The 15,224-nt window shown below is 38.9% G+C and overlaps 1 protein-coding gene across 2 annotated transcripts in view; it reads right to left on the minus strand.

The window, feature by feature from the left end:
• Positions 1–13,044, minus strand: part of BCKDHB (branched chain keto acid dehydrogenase E1 subunit beta) — a 116,617-nt gene extending 103,573 nt beyond the window's left edge. The window contains exons 1-2 of one of the 2 annotated variants that reach the window (XM_035322164.1): positions 12,892–13,042; positions 10,918–10,986 (exon numbers count right to left, since the gene is read on the minus strand). In XM_035322164.1, the coding sequence (XP_035178055.1) occupies positions 10,918–10,986; positions 12,892–12,955 (133 nt within the window). In that variant the 5' untranslated portion in view covers positions 12,956–13,042. Of the gene's footprint in view, positions 1–10,917; positions 10,987–12,891 lie in introns of both variants that reach the window. The other variant, XM_035322165.1, reaches the window with a different exon arrangement.
• Between the last annotated feature and the right edge of the window lie 2,180 nt (positions 13,045–15,224).

Genomic DNA, 15,224 nt, shown 5'->3' on the forward strand with positions numbered 1-15,224 from the left:
GTTGTTCAAACAGTATAAAATCTTCTATATACTAACACATCACTCAAGGCTCCAGCTCTCTGCAGCCTTTTGCTCTGTAAGAGCTTATGCTGGAAGATTTGGGTGGGTTGGGTAGCACTGTTGATTTACTTAAAGGCATTTGTTTATTAAGATACTTGTACATCACTTTTGTTTAAAGTAAAGCATCTTAAAATAAATAAATAAATCGGCAATCTATATAGGCACCATTTCAGTTGTCTCTCTGATCTCAATAACTTCCATTAAAAATACCCATTACAAGTCAAATAAAGGATTCCAACAAACTAAATATATTCTGTATTTAAGGGCAACAATCTTAGATGCACAAGGAAAAATAAAGGGCTGGAAAGACAAGGAAATCCCAGCAGACTAGCTCCTTGCTAAGTATTCACTGGGGAGTTTGTGCAGAAAACCCTAGAATATCTAGGACTCTTTGTAGATGCACATCTACTAAATGTATTCCTTAGCATAATTTAACACAATCTATCCAACCTTCAGACTTTTCTAATCCCACACCTCGGGTAGAAGAAAAATTAATTTGAATTTTGACTAATTAACAGCTAATTCCATGGCAGTTTTCCATCCTTTTCCTTAAATAACCCAAGAAGTCATGTTTTGGCAATCAGACACAGCTAAGCCAAAAAAAAAGTAATTTCACAAAACTGAGTGACGGAAAAACGGGTCAGAAAGGAAATTTGCACACAGTAAAATACATTATCTGCTCCCTCCTCTGGCATTGCAAAATCTGCTATAGCACTCTGCTTTGCAAAGACGGAGCCCAACTTCCTCCATACAAAAGTTTTACTATTTACTACTGCCAAATGAGAAATAAGTCTTCATACACGGTTTCACTTTTACAGGAATTTCAGTTAAGCTTCACTTGGGAAAAAAATAAAAATAAAAAATAAAAAATCACTTAGAAAAAAAAAAAAAAGTCAATATCTGAAGCAGTAATGACCACAGTGCTGCCCGAAGAAAAGGATACCTGTCTTCACAGGTAGCTGTGAAGAACAAGAACTAAGGGATTCCTGTTCCAGGTCAATCCAGATTTCTTTTGCCCCACTGAATAACCAACACCTCTGAAGAGCAGTTCAAGTAAATTGGAAATTATAAACAGCTGAAGGGTAAGATTTTCCTTTCAAGTCCTCTCTGATTGCTGTTTCCAAGGCATTCGTACATGTGAATCAACCTGAATATTGGAAGTAGCAGCTCTAGTTCAAATTGTTCTCAACATGACGTTCTCACGCTCAAGATGGTACATTTTTCTTCCAAGTGCTCCATACACCCAAACTGTATTTTTCATCTCCTCTCCCCAAGACTCCCTGACGAGAAAAGCATGTTTATTGTATTTTCTTTTAATCCTGAAAGAACCTAAACAATATCAGATCTGGGAGAACTACTGGAGCATAAAGAAAATGTTCCTATGGATGGGGAATAGCCTCCTCATTCATCTTATTATAATCTTATATAATTCTTACAAATTATTATAATCTGCGCAGTAACTAAATTGCAAGTTTGGAATGAAGAGAAACTTTCTAGTAAAACTTCATAAATTCTTAAAGTTGTTCCTAACATGAATGTAATATTAACCACTAAGTTAACCGTCAGGTTTATGGCTCTCTGGATGAGGGAAGACCCGGGATTTTTTTTATTATTAACAGCTCTACCTACCTAAAGCACATAGGGTAAACTTGTTTTTCTGTCCGCATCAGGTTTCCTGCCATTTGTGACAAACTAGCATCCCACCAAAAGCTAAGGAGTAAAGCAAAAATGACAAAATACATTATCTAATTATCAGCAGGCAAGTGGGAAAAGGAGAGGTCAGGGAGGTTAATGCAAAGCTTTTGCATCAACTTCAAACGGCCAGTAAATTTGTATGCCACTTAATCCTTCCGTAATAGAAAAGCAGCCAAGCTTTTCAGAAGGGTGGGAGGGGAGGTGGGGGGGGGGGGAGGAATCAGATTCTTTTCAGGTACACAGTGATAGCTGAAACAAAAAATCAAAAAGGGAAAATTATTATATGTGGAAAAAAAAAAATCACTCTGATGGTAACCAATGCTGGAACAGGCTGCCCAGAGTCACTGTATAAGCTCCTTCCTTGAACATATCCCAGTCTCACCTGGACAAGACCACCAGCAACCTAAACTGACTCTACTTTGATTATCTGTTTGGAGCAGATGACCTTCAAGGACTCTTCCTTCTAACCCTTATTATTCCATGGTTCATTAATGGCCCCAAGCAGGGCTACATGCTGACTGCCCAGACTTCTTATGTCTGCACCTGTCCTGCTGATGGAAGCATTTCACGATGCTGATAAAATAGCACTGATTCAGCTCCACGCTGTTTGAAAAATGTTTTATCAGCAGCTCACATCAAGGCAACAGATTTACTCATCAGAATTGATTTTTCTTGATGACTGTGCAGGTAGCCCACTCCGGATGCCACATTTGGCTTGTCTGGCTCATAGACCAAGTTATATCAGCCTAAAGAAAAAAGCACCGTGCCTCACCACACCACGGCATTTGTGTGCTCCTCCAGCAGTAACAATCCGTGCTCACCCACCAAAAATTTTGTTGTGAAAAGCACGCTTGCAGAAAAGCATAGCTGACTAGAGAGACTTGCAAAGCTATACCAGATGACAGAATACTCACTTGGAAAAATAAGCTCTAAAACCAACATCTACCAAATATTTATATGTAGGTATAACCACAGGATAGTGTATCAGCTTTATTTAAGAGGCTCTGAGAAGTCCCATGCGTTTTCAGAGGATGTGCAACATTACCTGACATGACAAGTTATCCAACAGGAAAAAGCTAAGAATTAAAACAGATTAATGAAAACTCTGCTATAACGAGCTGGGTAAGCTATCTAGATGACAAACCTAGGAAGAAACAAGATTGTGATATATACAAGGCAGCCTCTCCCACACTCATTAGTATCAGTAGTGCAGAAATATTTTATAAGAGTTTGAAAGCATGCTGCCCTAAGTTGTGATGCAACAATTCCCAACACAACAGCAGAGATTTAATGCTGATCAATAGTAATCAGAAGTACTGAATGGCCAGTAATCTGCTGTAATGAAAAACAGGCATCTCACAGGTAATGCAAAGCATGTGCATGAGAAAAATCAGTAAACTGATCTATACCTGGTGCTTCCATATGAGAGTGAAAAATCCTTGCCAGACAAGGATTCAATGTTTCTACAACTTAACAGAAAGATTTTTCTAGATTTTCTATAATGAATTGGCAGTGTGTTATGTCAGTCTAGTCACTCGAAGATGACATTGAATCAAGTTAAATTAGGATTAATCTGCTCCTCAAAGTGCTTCTGTCACAAAGCTGCTCACACAGTTGACTGGACTCACAGGCAGGGGTCTTGAGCATTTCGATCCTTCCAGGCTTCTAACAAATTACATCCAAGAAAACTCAAAATGTTGCACCCGCTGTAATAAAGACTGCAGCACCTTCTTAAACTGAAGCAGTGATAATTACCACACTCTCATCACCAACCACAGAGGCAGAAAAGACAGTAAATCAGTCCCACATGATGCGTACAAATGAAACAGAAGTCAGACTGATCACAGGACCAACCAAGGAAACTGAGAATCACATAATTTCACTTTAGGAATAGTAAAGGCATCAAGACGGACATCTGAGACGTGGCCAAAAAAAATATGCAGGAAGAGCTGGTATCGATACAGACTGCAAGTACTAGTTACGTTCATAAAATCCATCTTGCGTTGTTAACAAGTGAAGTTTCATTCTCCTTGACGTGGTATTGCTCCAGTATTATTTTTAAACATTTCAGTGCAAGTATTCTATGAAGTGGAAAATTCCATCTTGATGGAGTTCAGCAGCAGCAGATACTTTTTGCGCAGAAATGTATCTTGAAATATCTTAAAAACGTGTTAGAATAGCTTTCTTAGAACTTGATACTCAGCCCAGAGCTCCTATTGAAAAGTACATCCTTATCTCTCCCTCGGATTTACAACATATAAAGCGAATCACAGTAAAAATTAGTGAGTCTCTGACAAAACATTCGTTGTTTTCACAACCTGCACACTACCAGAACAATTAGAAAAATTAAAAGCAAAGCTAAAACCAAAATATTTAGCTCTGACATTTATTTCTTTATAACAATATCCCATCAATATACAGTGTAAAAGGACATACTACAGCATATCAAATTCTCAAATATCGTTTTAGCTGTAAATCTTAAGAAAAGAATTGGCTATTTAAGATGAAAATGAACAAAATGTACTATTGTGTAATGAGTCTGGAACACGTTCTCCAGATGTTACTGTTCAAAGACATTTATATAAATCAGCACAAAATCCCAATCTTGCCAAACTGCTCTGGAAGAATCAGGGAAAAAAAAAAAAAAAAAAAAAAAAAAAAAAAAAAAAAAATCATTTAATATCTATCTCTTTATACAATAACCCCCAATCACATTTCTCATGCTACTTTAGGTTGAATTTTTCTTTTCACTATAACAGCTTATTGCTATGTTCTTCCAGGATGCAGAAGACACCGTGATTATTGATTAGAAGAAACTCATAGAAAAACCCCAGAGCACCTCCCCAGCAGCTACAACAATACCCAAGCAGTAGCAGCTTGTGGGAGGCATTAACACACTGCATTACTTGCCCCAACCAGCTAATTCCTGCTGTTTTCAGCTACTTCCTGACCTTGCAGTGCAACGCCTGCCACCATGAGAACAGACCCAGAACCTCCACAGACAGATCTCCACTCCCTGGGCAGTAGTATGCTGTGATGTCTCCACAATAACTAAATGCCTGAAATGACTAACAAAAGAAAATCCGTCACACAATAAAAACATTTCAAGGTATTTTATGGAATTTGGAGGCATACTAATAAAATTTAATATATATATATATATATATATATATCTACCTCTATTTGCTCAGCTTCAGTAGTATGAAATAGTGGAAGAACCTTCTAAAAGCTGTGAGGACATTTAACAATTTCTAAAGCATATCCAATCCTTAGCCAAGAAACTTCAGTAAGTACCATAACAACCTGGGGTCAGCTTTATCTTCTCATCCAGATTTTCCCCATAAGCATTTCATTTAAACAGAGTTTGCTTTCAGCATTTTTTTGCAGCTCATAAGCTCATAAAAATATTTTGTGTCTAAGTAAACCCTTTTCTTCAAAGAATGACTACCACAATTTTAGAAATGCTGACATGTCTTGGGCACAGTGAGGTACGGCCATCTCCTGGGCCAGATAAACAAAACCTCCTGAATTATTTTGCTAGACTATAAACAAAACATTCATTTGCTGAGAATGAAGTGTTCCCTGAAAAGTCACCCAGGAGCTTACACCTTAGACACAAGATCTGCAGAATAACATCCAGGGATTACAGTGGGTCAGACATTGGAACAAACAGCAGCACTGCAGGACAAGCTAGCATTATCATGAGATGTATCAACAGAAAGCTGTAAGCAATCCTGTTTTACTCAGTAAGACCCAAGCAGAGTAATGTATTCAGTTAATGTATTCGTATCCTTCAGTTGCAGCAACCATAATCCAGAGATCTATCGATAAGAAAAAGCTTTGAACTAGAAGAATAATTCTGCACTGGAACAGCGTGTGTAAGGAAGCCACAAAATCTCCATTACTGAAGGCTAAGACTAGCCTTGGCACTTATCTGTCCCAAAACATACCCTGTCCTTCCGAGATCAGGCAAGAAAGTAGAGGAAAACAAATATGGAAGTGATAAATAAAATCATTTTTAAAGCATCCAGCCAATTACAAATGATGTGGCTAGGTCATCCTCACATAAGGATGTTATTTTCTTTCTATAACTGTGGTTTCATATGCAGTTAAGTCACTTGCTGTTTGATGTGTTAGAAATTTTCCACAGGGGAAATCTTTGATTCAACTCCCTCTGCGCCCATGGGATTCAATGCAAGTACTATTTCTTTTCTTGATTTTTTTTTCTTCTGCAATTTTCCAATTTGAAAAAAAAATACCCTGGACAAATTGAAAAGACACAAATCCCTGTTTACAATCTTTTTCCTATTCACTTCACATTATTTTATTTTTTAAGTCTGGTTTGGATGATAAAATTCTACAAACTTTATTTTCACTTACAGCTGCATCAGTGTAATAAAATATAACAGGGTTATTTATAAAACAAGCCTATATGCTTGAACAGGTCAATGAAATAATTACATTTCAACACTATACTTCCTCTGGTTATATGAACTTTCCTAAATCTTCATGTTGGTCCATCGTAGGCTTTATTTGGAGTTTCCATTTAGACTGCTCTGGCGTTCTTACGAGTAGCATGTCTTGTCAGTCTCTATTTCTGCTATTCTTGCTTATCAGTCTTTACTTCTGTCCACTTTCTCCATTTTTTCCTTTCATTTCTTTACCTCTGATCTGTTCTGTATTTTTGTAATGTGGAATGAACAAGGGAAAGAGTTAACATTGTGATTTTTATATGCTGCAGTTCTATTTCACACTTCAAACAGAGCAACCATGCACACATATTTACACTCGAAGAATCATTACTTCAAATCCATCTGCAGACTCGAAGACAAATGTACAGCTATTTCATTCAGATAACATTTTATTTAAAAGAACAAATGTACATCCCTTTAAAGAAAGCAATTTTAAAAGTTTGCACACATTACCGAGGCTACAAAAATACAGTAGGCGAGGGAACCAGCCATGAATCGTATAGTTTACATCTTTCCTCTAGAGACAGGAAACATCTCCAGACAGCAGGAGTATGGAGCAGCAGACACTTGTTACTTTTCCAATAAAGCTATTCTGCAAGTTAGAGTGTGCAACCTCTGCAAAATGCTGACAATCAAAAACCTGGCAGGAGGTGATGGAGAAGGAAAGAAGAAATCAGAGTATGCTATCCAGTGTGAAAGAACTAAGGGAAGGGCCAAAGAAAAAACTGTACAAGACGACTTATTTTCCCTTTTCCAAAATTAATTTTCCACATTAATAAATAAATAAATAAATAAATCAGAGGTCTACTCATTTTCAGGAAGGAGGATTACACAGCAACTGACTTCTAAGCATTCGGCTCATGTAAAACATACTAAAATCCATAGAAGAATGATGAGTTGCAAGTGATGCCAGAAAGCTGGAATCAGCCTATTTCAGATGTTGGCATAAGATGTACAGGAAGAAACACAGTATCCTAGGTAACAGCCATTGCAGAAAAGAAATTTCTGCATGCTGACTTGTTTGCATATGATTCCTCAATTAAACCATTTCAGACAAAATTCTTTGTAGCATGTCAAAAATTCATCAGATCAAAAACTAGGATTTGCTTCCCTACAAAGTCAATGAGCTGCACTTCTTTTGCTTGTTAGCGCAGGCCTCTAGCTGTGTTTGCATTAATGCTATACTCAGAGCTTAAATGGCTTTTCTGGAAAAAAAAAAAAAAAAGTTTTAGATTTGATGATGATTTATTCTAAAAGCAATTTTTTCCTCTTCTTTACCTGTCCAGAGAGACTTGAGTAACAGTCTAGATAGGAAGCACCACCTGTATAGTACTACAACTGAGTATTAATACGCTAAATTCTCCCTACTGTAAGATTACATGATAATTAGACATTCACATCTATAATATGCTTTAAAAGGAACTATTAATTTGTATCAAAGTCTAAGTATTTATAGGCATAGACTGCCACCTAGTGATTTTGATTATCTACAAAATAGCAAAAAAAACACTCTGAAAAAGAAAAGAACATTAATTCCATCGTATTTTATATCAACATATAGAGACAACCTCATATTATGCCACTTGCATCTCCTATTACTATGTTGATGGTACATGCACGAGGTAGATGTTGAAAGAAAAGCCAGTAAGTATGTAAACTGGCAAGATCCATGAGATTGCTTGTTCATCAATCGCCTGGAATTCCTCCTTATTTTACTCAGACTAGCTTCTGCATAAAACAAGCACTGCATCCGGAACTTATTTCATCTCCAAGACAAAGCTGACAGACAGCCACACTCCTGCTGAAGTCTGGGATTCCTTCAGTTTTTGTGCTTTCAGTCTTTCCTGGCTCTCCTAAGCTAGATTTTCAGCACGTCCTGTAGTTCATCTTTGCCATTTCCTCTGCAGCCATTGCCTGTTTTCCAGAGGATTTCATTATTAGAGAAGAAGCCAAAAGTTCTTGTGCCATCTTACCTGCCTTACAAAAAGTCGAATTATCATTACATGGACAACTCTTTAAGTTCACCTCTTATCTTCAGACTTCTCTTTCTATCCAAATTTGTAGTTCAGATACTGCCACCATGTACTTATAGGTACCTCATCAGAAGAATTACAAAGAACTCGTTTATTTCTCCTGTCATGCCTTCTCCACTACTTTTTGTCTCAATCACTATCGACATCTTCATTTCATTTCTCAGCAAGACCTAAATCTTAGAATCTGCAAGACAGAAAGGGATCTTAAGATCTTTATACAATGTGTAAGAGAAACTATTTTTTTAAGATAGAAACACGTCAAAAAGCTCTTAAAATTTCTCTCTTCTAGCAAAGACACTTTTCCTCCAGCAAATACAATCTTTGCATTGGTCTGAATGACCTTGAAGAGACAGCTTCTCAACTTGTCAATTTTATTTCATCAACACTTTATATACCCACCCGGTTTATTATACAATCACATGGAACATAAGCTTAATTTTTCCACATCAAATCTTTCATCTTTTTCACTGTGAAGAGGTCACCACCCTTTCTGATCAAACATCAATGGGAGCTTTCACTGGCCCATCAAATGCTGATGTAACTTCTACAGTACTTCTATGAAAAAGTACTTCTACAACTTCTCATTTTGTCTCCCATGCTTTAAAGGAGTTCCATTCAAAAATACCCAAAGTATAAAACAAATTTGATTCTAGCTAGGCTGCTGATGTGCTGAGACTACTGTAATACCTTTTATAAAGGTTTCTCTGCATTCCCTCAGCAGGACCCACTTCAACAGCACCCCAGCACTCTGGGGCAGGGGTTGTCAGTCTGTGAACAGCACTGGCACATCTGAACACGTGGTGTTAAAACACTGCTATGGGAATGAAGTAATGCCTTTCCTTCACTCCAATATTACAAGACATTCTTACATCAAAGAAAACCAAAAAATCACCCTCTAAGCAACACCCGAGTAACATCAAGTTTATTCCTTTGTGGCTTTAAACTGGGGATGTTCACTAAAAAACTGGAACGTTGCTTATGAAGCCATCTGCTCCTGTTGCTTACTTCCCAAACAAAGTTTTCTGTTGCTCATTTTTACAGAAACTAACTGCTGTCTCAGGGACTGCATTTTCACATGAAGTCTGGTCCGCAGAGTAAGCATATCCCACCAGAGTTACAGAGCTAACTTAACCCCAACATGAAACTCTAAAGATCATTACTAATAAAAGCATGATCAAAACTATGCAAACATTAATATACAAGTCGTGGAATGAGAAAACACCTACATAACAATAGAAGCAAAGAAACAAGAAGACAAAATAGGGTTAGGTTTCTAAAATTTCTCGAAAGCATAGATGTAATCACTTGCTGCAAGCCATTTTTGTGCCTCAAAGAAGCTATACTGCCAAACCTTAACATTTTTATAACATCCTTCAAACTGTTTGAAGGCCTGGGGGGAAGACAACTCCCATATGAAAAGCCAGCAGGTTACTGTAGCCACAACCAGTTTCCAAGACCTGTAAGTCACTAGGCATCACCTAGCATGCGTTATGTGGAACACCCATTCGTTGCTGGGGCAGTAACAGTTCTTGTAGAGAAATGCGTACTTAGAAATCACACCAAAGGGAAGAACAGTACTCTGGTAATTCCTCCAGATTGAGGACTAGGTGGCTACCTCTATCCAAAATGAACTGTGCACACAACACTTATTTTTTTCAGACCATATATTGTAACAGAAGCATACCTTTTTCCCTACACATCTTTCTTATGAACCACTGATGCCCTTCTGTAGGAGAGCGTCCCCCAGAAACAGCAGAAATAAATTTTCTTCCAAAATGAACACAAGATAAGGATGGATTTACATCACAGATCATGCAAGCAATTACTGAAAACTCCTGCAAGTTTGTAAAATGCAGTTGGACTAACTGAACTATTCCATTCTAAGAAGTTTCTCAATTAAAGCTTGTTTAGAAAATAAGCTTTTTTTAAAAAAAAAAAAAAAAAAAAGTTTTTGCAAGTAAATACTTTTTTTCATCCAGCGAACTCACCTCACCTGCTTTTGGTCTGACATAATTAAGTATCACCTAATTTTCATATACTTTTGCAAATCTGTTTTTCCCTACCTGGTGGACAGACAAAGGTTACCTCTAAGATTACTTTGAGGCAAAGGCTGTAATATTTCTCTGACTGCCTTCTCACAGGTTCCCAAATATGAAAACCAACCGCATTCTAGATGAAGAACAAGCATAGAACACATTTCTATACTGTGTTGTATTTCTGCGTTTCCAAGGTATATCAGACAATGCCATATTTAACAAAGTGTCTAAATCCATTTTAAGGTAATTCCTTCCTGGTTCTTGACTGATAGGACTGAAAAGCACCACCGTGTATTGCTGTTAAGAGGCTTTAATTTGATGACAGTATTTAAATGGAGTAAAAATTACGAATATTTAAAAATCTCAAGTTATACTGATGAAGCTACTTGAAGAAATGGAAAACAATTTACATCAGCAAGTTCAGTAACTTTGAAAGCTTACATAAATGATAACACAAATGATAACACAGTCCAAACATATTTTCAAGGGCAAATAGAAAAGAAAAATCCACTTACTAGACTTCTCTCCCACATATTCTTCTCTTATCCCATAAACCATACAAGGCAGAAAAGAACAGAGATGTTAATATGAAAATAATGTCAGATTTAAATGCTAGCTTACCATACTTGTCTCGCAAGCCAACCGTACACCTGAAGACTCCACCGAAGGCTACATCTTCACCAAATATTACTGAAAAATAAGAACAGCAGAGGAAGGTTAACGTGACTCCAATGCATCTTATTTTTAATGAACACGTTTCAAAGGTTTTTATGTGTAATACCTAACACTTTATTTTACTTCAAGATTTTATGTTGATGTCTAAGTTCTTCTCACGCACAGCCTAACCGTAACAAAAAGAGAACAAAGGCTAATGAGGAATTAGTAAAGCCACACAGCTATGTCTCAAAACAGAATGAATATGGTTGATTCAGCCGTGGTTTCATTTAAACCGTCTATTTATTTTTCTGAAATATTCTATAATATCACATCATCTAAATTAATACAAGCAATTCCAAGAAGCATCCAAGCACGAAAAAGTGTCCAAAGTTACATGATCTGCTTCAACTGGCAATCATACACATTCTTCATCCACAGATTTCAGTAAATACAGTGTTTTGAAAAAAGACAAATTTTGAAAAATGTCAAATTGAAGTGTTCTTCAGTGTTCTTCAAAATACAAATCAAGCCAGCTGGTACTAAAAAAAAAAATCCCACGTACGCTATCAGCGTACTTCCATGGACTTACTCATTCTCTTCATCCACTGAAATACTTTCCTGGACAGATTACACAAGCACGAGGATTTCCACTACTCAGACAACAGTTGCTCAATTTCCATACAACTAAAACCATATGAAGGACATGCTTTCTACTGCAAGAAGCACTAATTAATTTAGTAAGTAGGATGATACTTGACAGCTCACAGATCTGGACTGCAGAACTCCAGTACGGTCTGGCAAAAGGGCTTTACACAGATCCAGCCCTGCAATGCTGAGGAGCAAGACTGGGGCCTTAAAGCAGCTAAAAGGCTGAAGTTTAGGTTCCTGTTGGAGTAACATTCTACTGACTTTTATATGGTTGATACTACTGAAATGCCATTCAAATCTGTTCCTTGCACCAATTTACCTACAGTTGTCCAAGTCCAATTTAATAAAGCGGGTGTATATAATACAGCTCTAGGCTGAGAAGGAATGTATACAGGCACAGGCTGGATACAAAAGATGGAATTTGTCCTAACAGATCAGACAATTAGTCAGACTTCAAAGCAAACAGTGGTTTAAGCAGTGCCAAAAAGTGTTACTAATGCACTAGAGGAAAAAACAAACTCACAGAACAAGATCATACAGCTTTTGCAGCTGGGTTTGTGGCATTAAAAATCTTAAATATCTGGCCATCATCACACCTTTGTTGATGACAACAGAAGCAACAGATCTCCTGTTATCTGAAAGAATTAAGAGTAAATAGTTTTGCAAAAAAAATAAAAAGACCAGGGGTTTAGAATAACCCTTTTTAATCAGGCCACGATGAGCTATCTTCTTTAAAATTATAGGTTACCCAGACTGTCAAAGGCTGGAAAATATTACATTGCTTATGTGCAATGATGAACCAAAATCAGCAAAGCTGGAAAGGAATTTTGGAGGGCAGGAAAGGAGAAAAGGGAGAATGGACAGAGCAAGAATACGTGGTATTCCAAAAGCACTGCTTTTTGAGCACGTAGAGTAGAAGGAACAAAAAAATGAAGACTTGCATGAGAAAAACCTCCTTTACTTACTGCTGCAACTAAAGCTGCCCTTAAACACCAGAGGTGTGTTAGGAAACATAGCTTTCTGTCACAGCTTTCAACCAAAATACAACCAGCTGATAGAGAAGACACAGCTACAGCTTAGATCACATAATCCATTAATAATCTGTTAATATTTTATTTACGTATTTTCAATCCTAACAACACATGTCGAAGTTTTGTTTGAGATCAAAGTGTAGAAATAAGTTATTAAAAAGCTCTAAAGGCTAGGAGAGATGTATTTAATTGTGTGCACAAACAGGCAAAACAAAATGCAATCTATACAAAGCAAAACACACTAACGAGTACAGCATACCTGCAGTCGGATCTTTGGCTAAAGCGTTATCCAAGGCACTTGTTATGGACTGGAAGAGGTTCATCTTCTGAGTTTGCCCTGTGTGAAAGGAATTATTTAGATATTTAATTGGTTCGAAGCACAAAATGTGTTAGAAGACACTGGACAAAACATTACTAAAAACTTAGTCAAGAGTCATAAACAAGATCCTCTTAGGAGAACCTCAAAGACCCATTGGCTGAGTAAACTTAAATTATGGGATAGATGGGATTGAGCACAGCATACTTTGCAATCCCAAGGACTAAAATTCTACTCAGCCTTTTTCCAAACACCATGTTCATAGCTGCAGATGCAGCTTTGCAATGCTTATTCAAACACAGAATCACAAAGGTTGGAAGAGACCTCCAAGATCACCTGGTCCAATCATCTATTCCCCTAGCACTAATATCTCCCCCTAAACCATGTCCCTAAGCACCACGTCCAGCCTTTCCTTGAACACCCCCAGGGACAGTGATGCCACCACCCATCTGGGCAACCCGTCCCAATGCCTGACTGCTCTTTCTGAGAAGAAATGTCTCCTCATTTCCAACCTAAACCCACCCAGCACAACTTGAGGCCATTCCCTCTAGTCCTATCACTAGCAATCTGCAAGAAGAGGCCAACCCCCAGCTCCCCACAGCTTCCTTTCAGGTAGTTGTAGAGAGCAATAAGGTCTGCCCTGAGCCTCCTCTCCTCCAGACTAAGTACTACCTACTACTATCATAAGTTTTCTACACCTCCTGCCTCTCTCCAGCCTGCGGTTAGGAAGTGTCAGATCAAACTCCACATAAGGAGGAAACCTGGATGCTAAACTGCTATAGTTAAAAATAGTAAAAGGAAAGCACTTGTCCACTGCATTGAGATCTACTACACCTCCCCTTCTTCACTGCAATGCTGCAAGGAAAGAAAGGGCCTGAAAACAAAGACAGAATAAAGCAATAGCCCAGGCCCTGCTACTGTGACCAGCTCAGTTTCTCCAATAAAATGATGCCGTATCAGAAATTGAGTGAAGAAGGAAATCCCTGGCTGATGTTTGGTAGCTCTTTCTCTGGCAAAACCTCTGTCTAGCTCATGACTAGGAGCCACAGCCCAGGAGAGGATCGCCTACCAGCACACACAGCAAGCCAAAAACAAAGGGGGGGTGGGGGGGGGAGGAGGGGGGCTAAAGTGAGGAGAGAGTAAAAATCCCTATGTAAAACCAGGAGTAAAAAATCACAAAGGAGCACTACAGTCTGTTTCCAGTAGGTACAGTATCCCTTGGTCATCATTCAATTTCCCCTACTCTTAAATTGTTAAGTAACAGGTTTTTTTGTTTCTTTAAGAGCTGGGTCATGGCACAGCAGAGCTGGGGAGCTGCTTTGTTATGTTTGGTAGCCTCAATTGTTGCACTTTACATGGCCCTTAAAGAGGAGGAAACTGTAAAAATTATTATGGGAACCACTCAAATTATGAGGTAGCTACAAGTGATTGACATTTACAAATTCAGCAGACAGAGAGCTGTGAACCACAGTTGTTCCTCTTTTCCCCATCATCCACACAAGCACTGAGGTTAGCCTTTTACCAAGGCACAGTCACGCCAGCATTTGATGTAAGTAAATGCCTATCACTCCAACCACCGTCAGAACCTGCAGGCACTGACTGCTGTGCCCTGCTGTTCTTATTTACAATAAAGGCTGTTGTATCAGCCCTTGTGGGGAAGGGGACAGTAATTGTGCCCTGCAGGTGTGAACTGGAGCTGGAGAAGCATTAATGTCAAGACCAGTATTGACGTTTCTTTATTTTACTTCCAGTGCTTTTCACGGGATTTCAAAGCAGGTTTCCAGGCAGAGGGCACTGGTTTTCTCTCTGCAAACGGCACCAGCACCAGGCTTGCCCCACAAGGGCTTCTCCACTGGGGCCTCAGCAGAAGCTGGCAGTGTGCTGGCACTGCTGTGACATCTGGCACGCCTGCGCCTTGTAACGAGGAATGGGAACAGCCGAGTGCTTTCTTGGAATTAACTGCTGAGTGGTCACACTCACGGAATATCCCGACCCACAAGGATCACTGAGTCCAGCTCCTGGCTCCACACAGCACCACCCCAAAACCAGACCATGTGTCTGGGGGCGTTGTGCAAGCTCTTCATGAGCTCTCGCAGGCTCGGTGCTGTGACCATTGCCCTGGGGAGCCTGTCCCAGTGCCCAACCACCCTCTGGGTGCAGAACCTTTCCCTAATCCCCAGCCTGACCCTTCCCTATCCCAGCTCCATGCCGTCCCCTCGGGTCCTGTCGCTGTCCCCAGAGAGCAGAGCTCAGCGCCTGCCCCTCCGCTCCCCTCT

The sequence above is a fragment of the Oxyura jamaicensis genome, chromosome 3 (genome assembly GCF_011077185.1).
Source record: "Oxyura jamaicensis isolate SHBP4307 breed ruddy duck chromosome 3, BPBGC_Ojam_1.0, whole genome shotgun sequence".
Lineage (NCBI taxonomy): Eukaryota > Metazoa > Chordata > Aves > Anseriformes > Anatidae > Oxyura > Oxyura jamaicensis.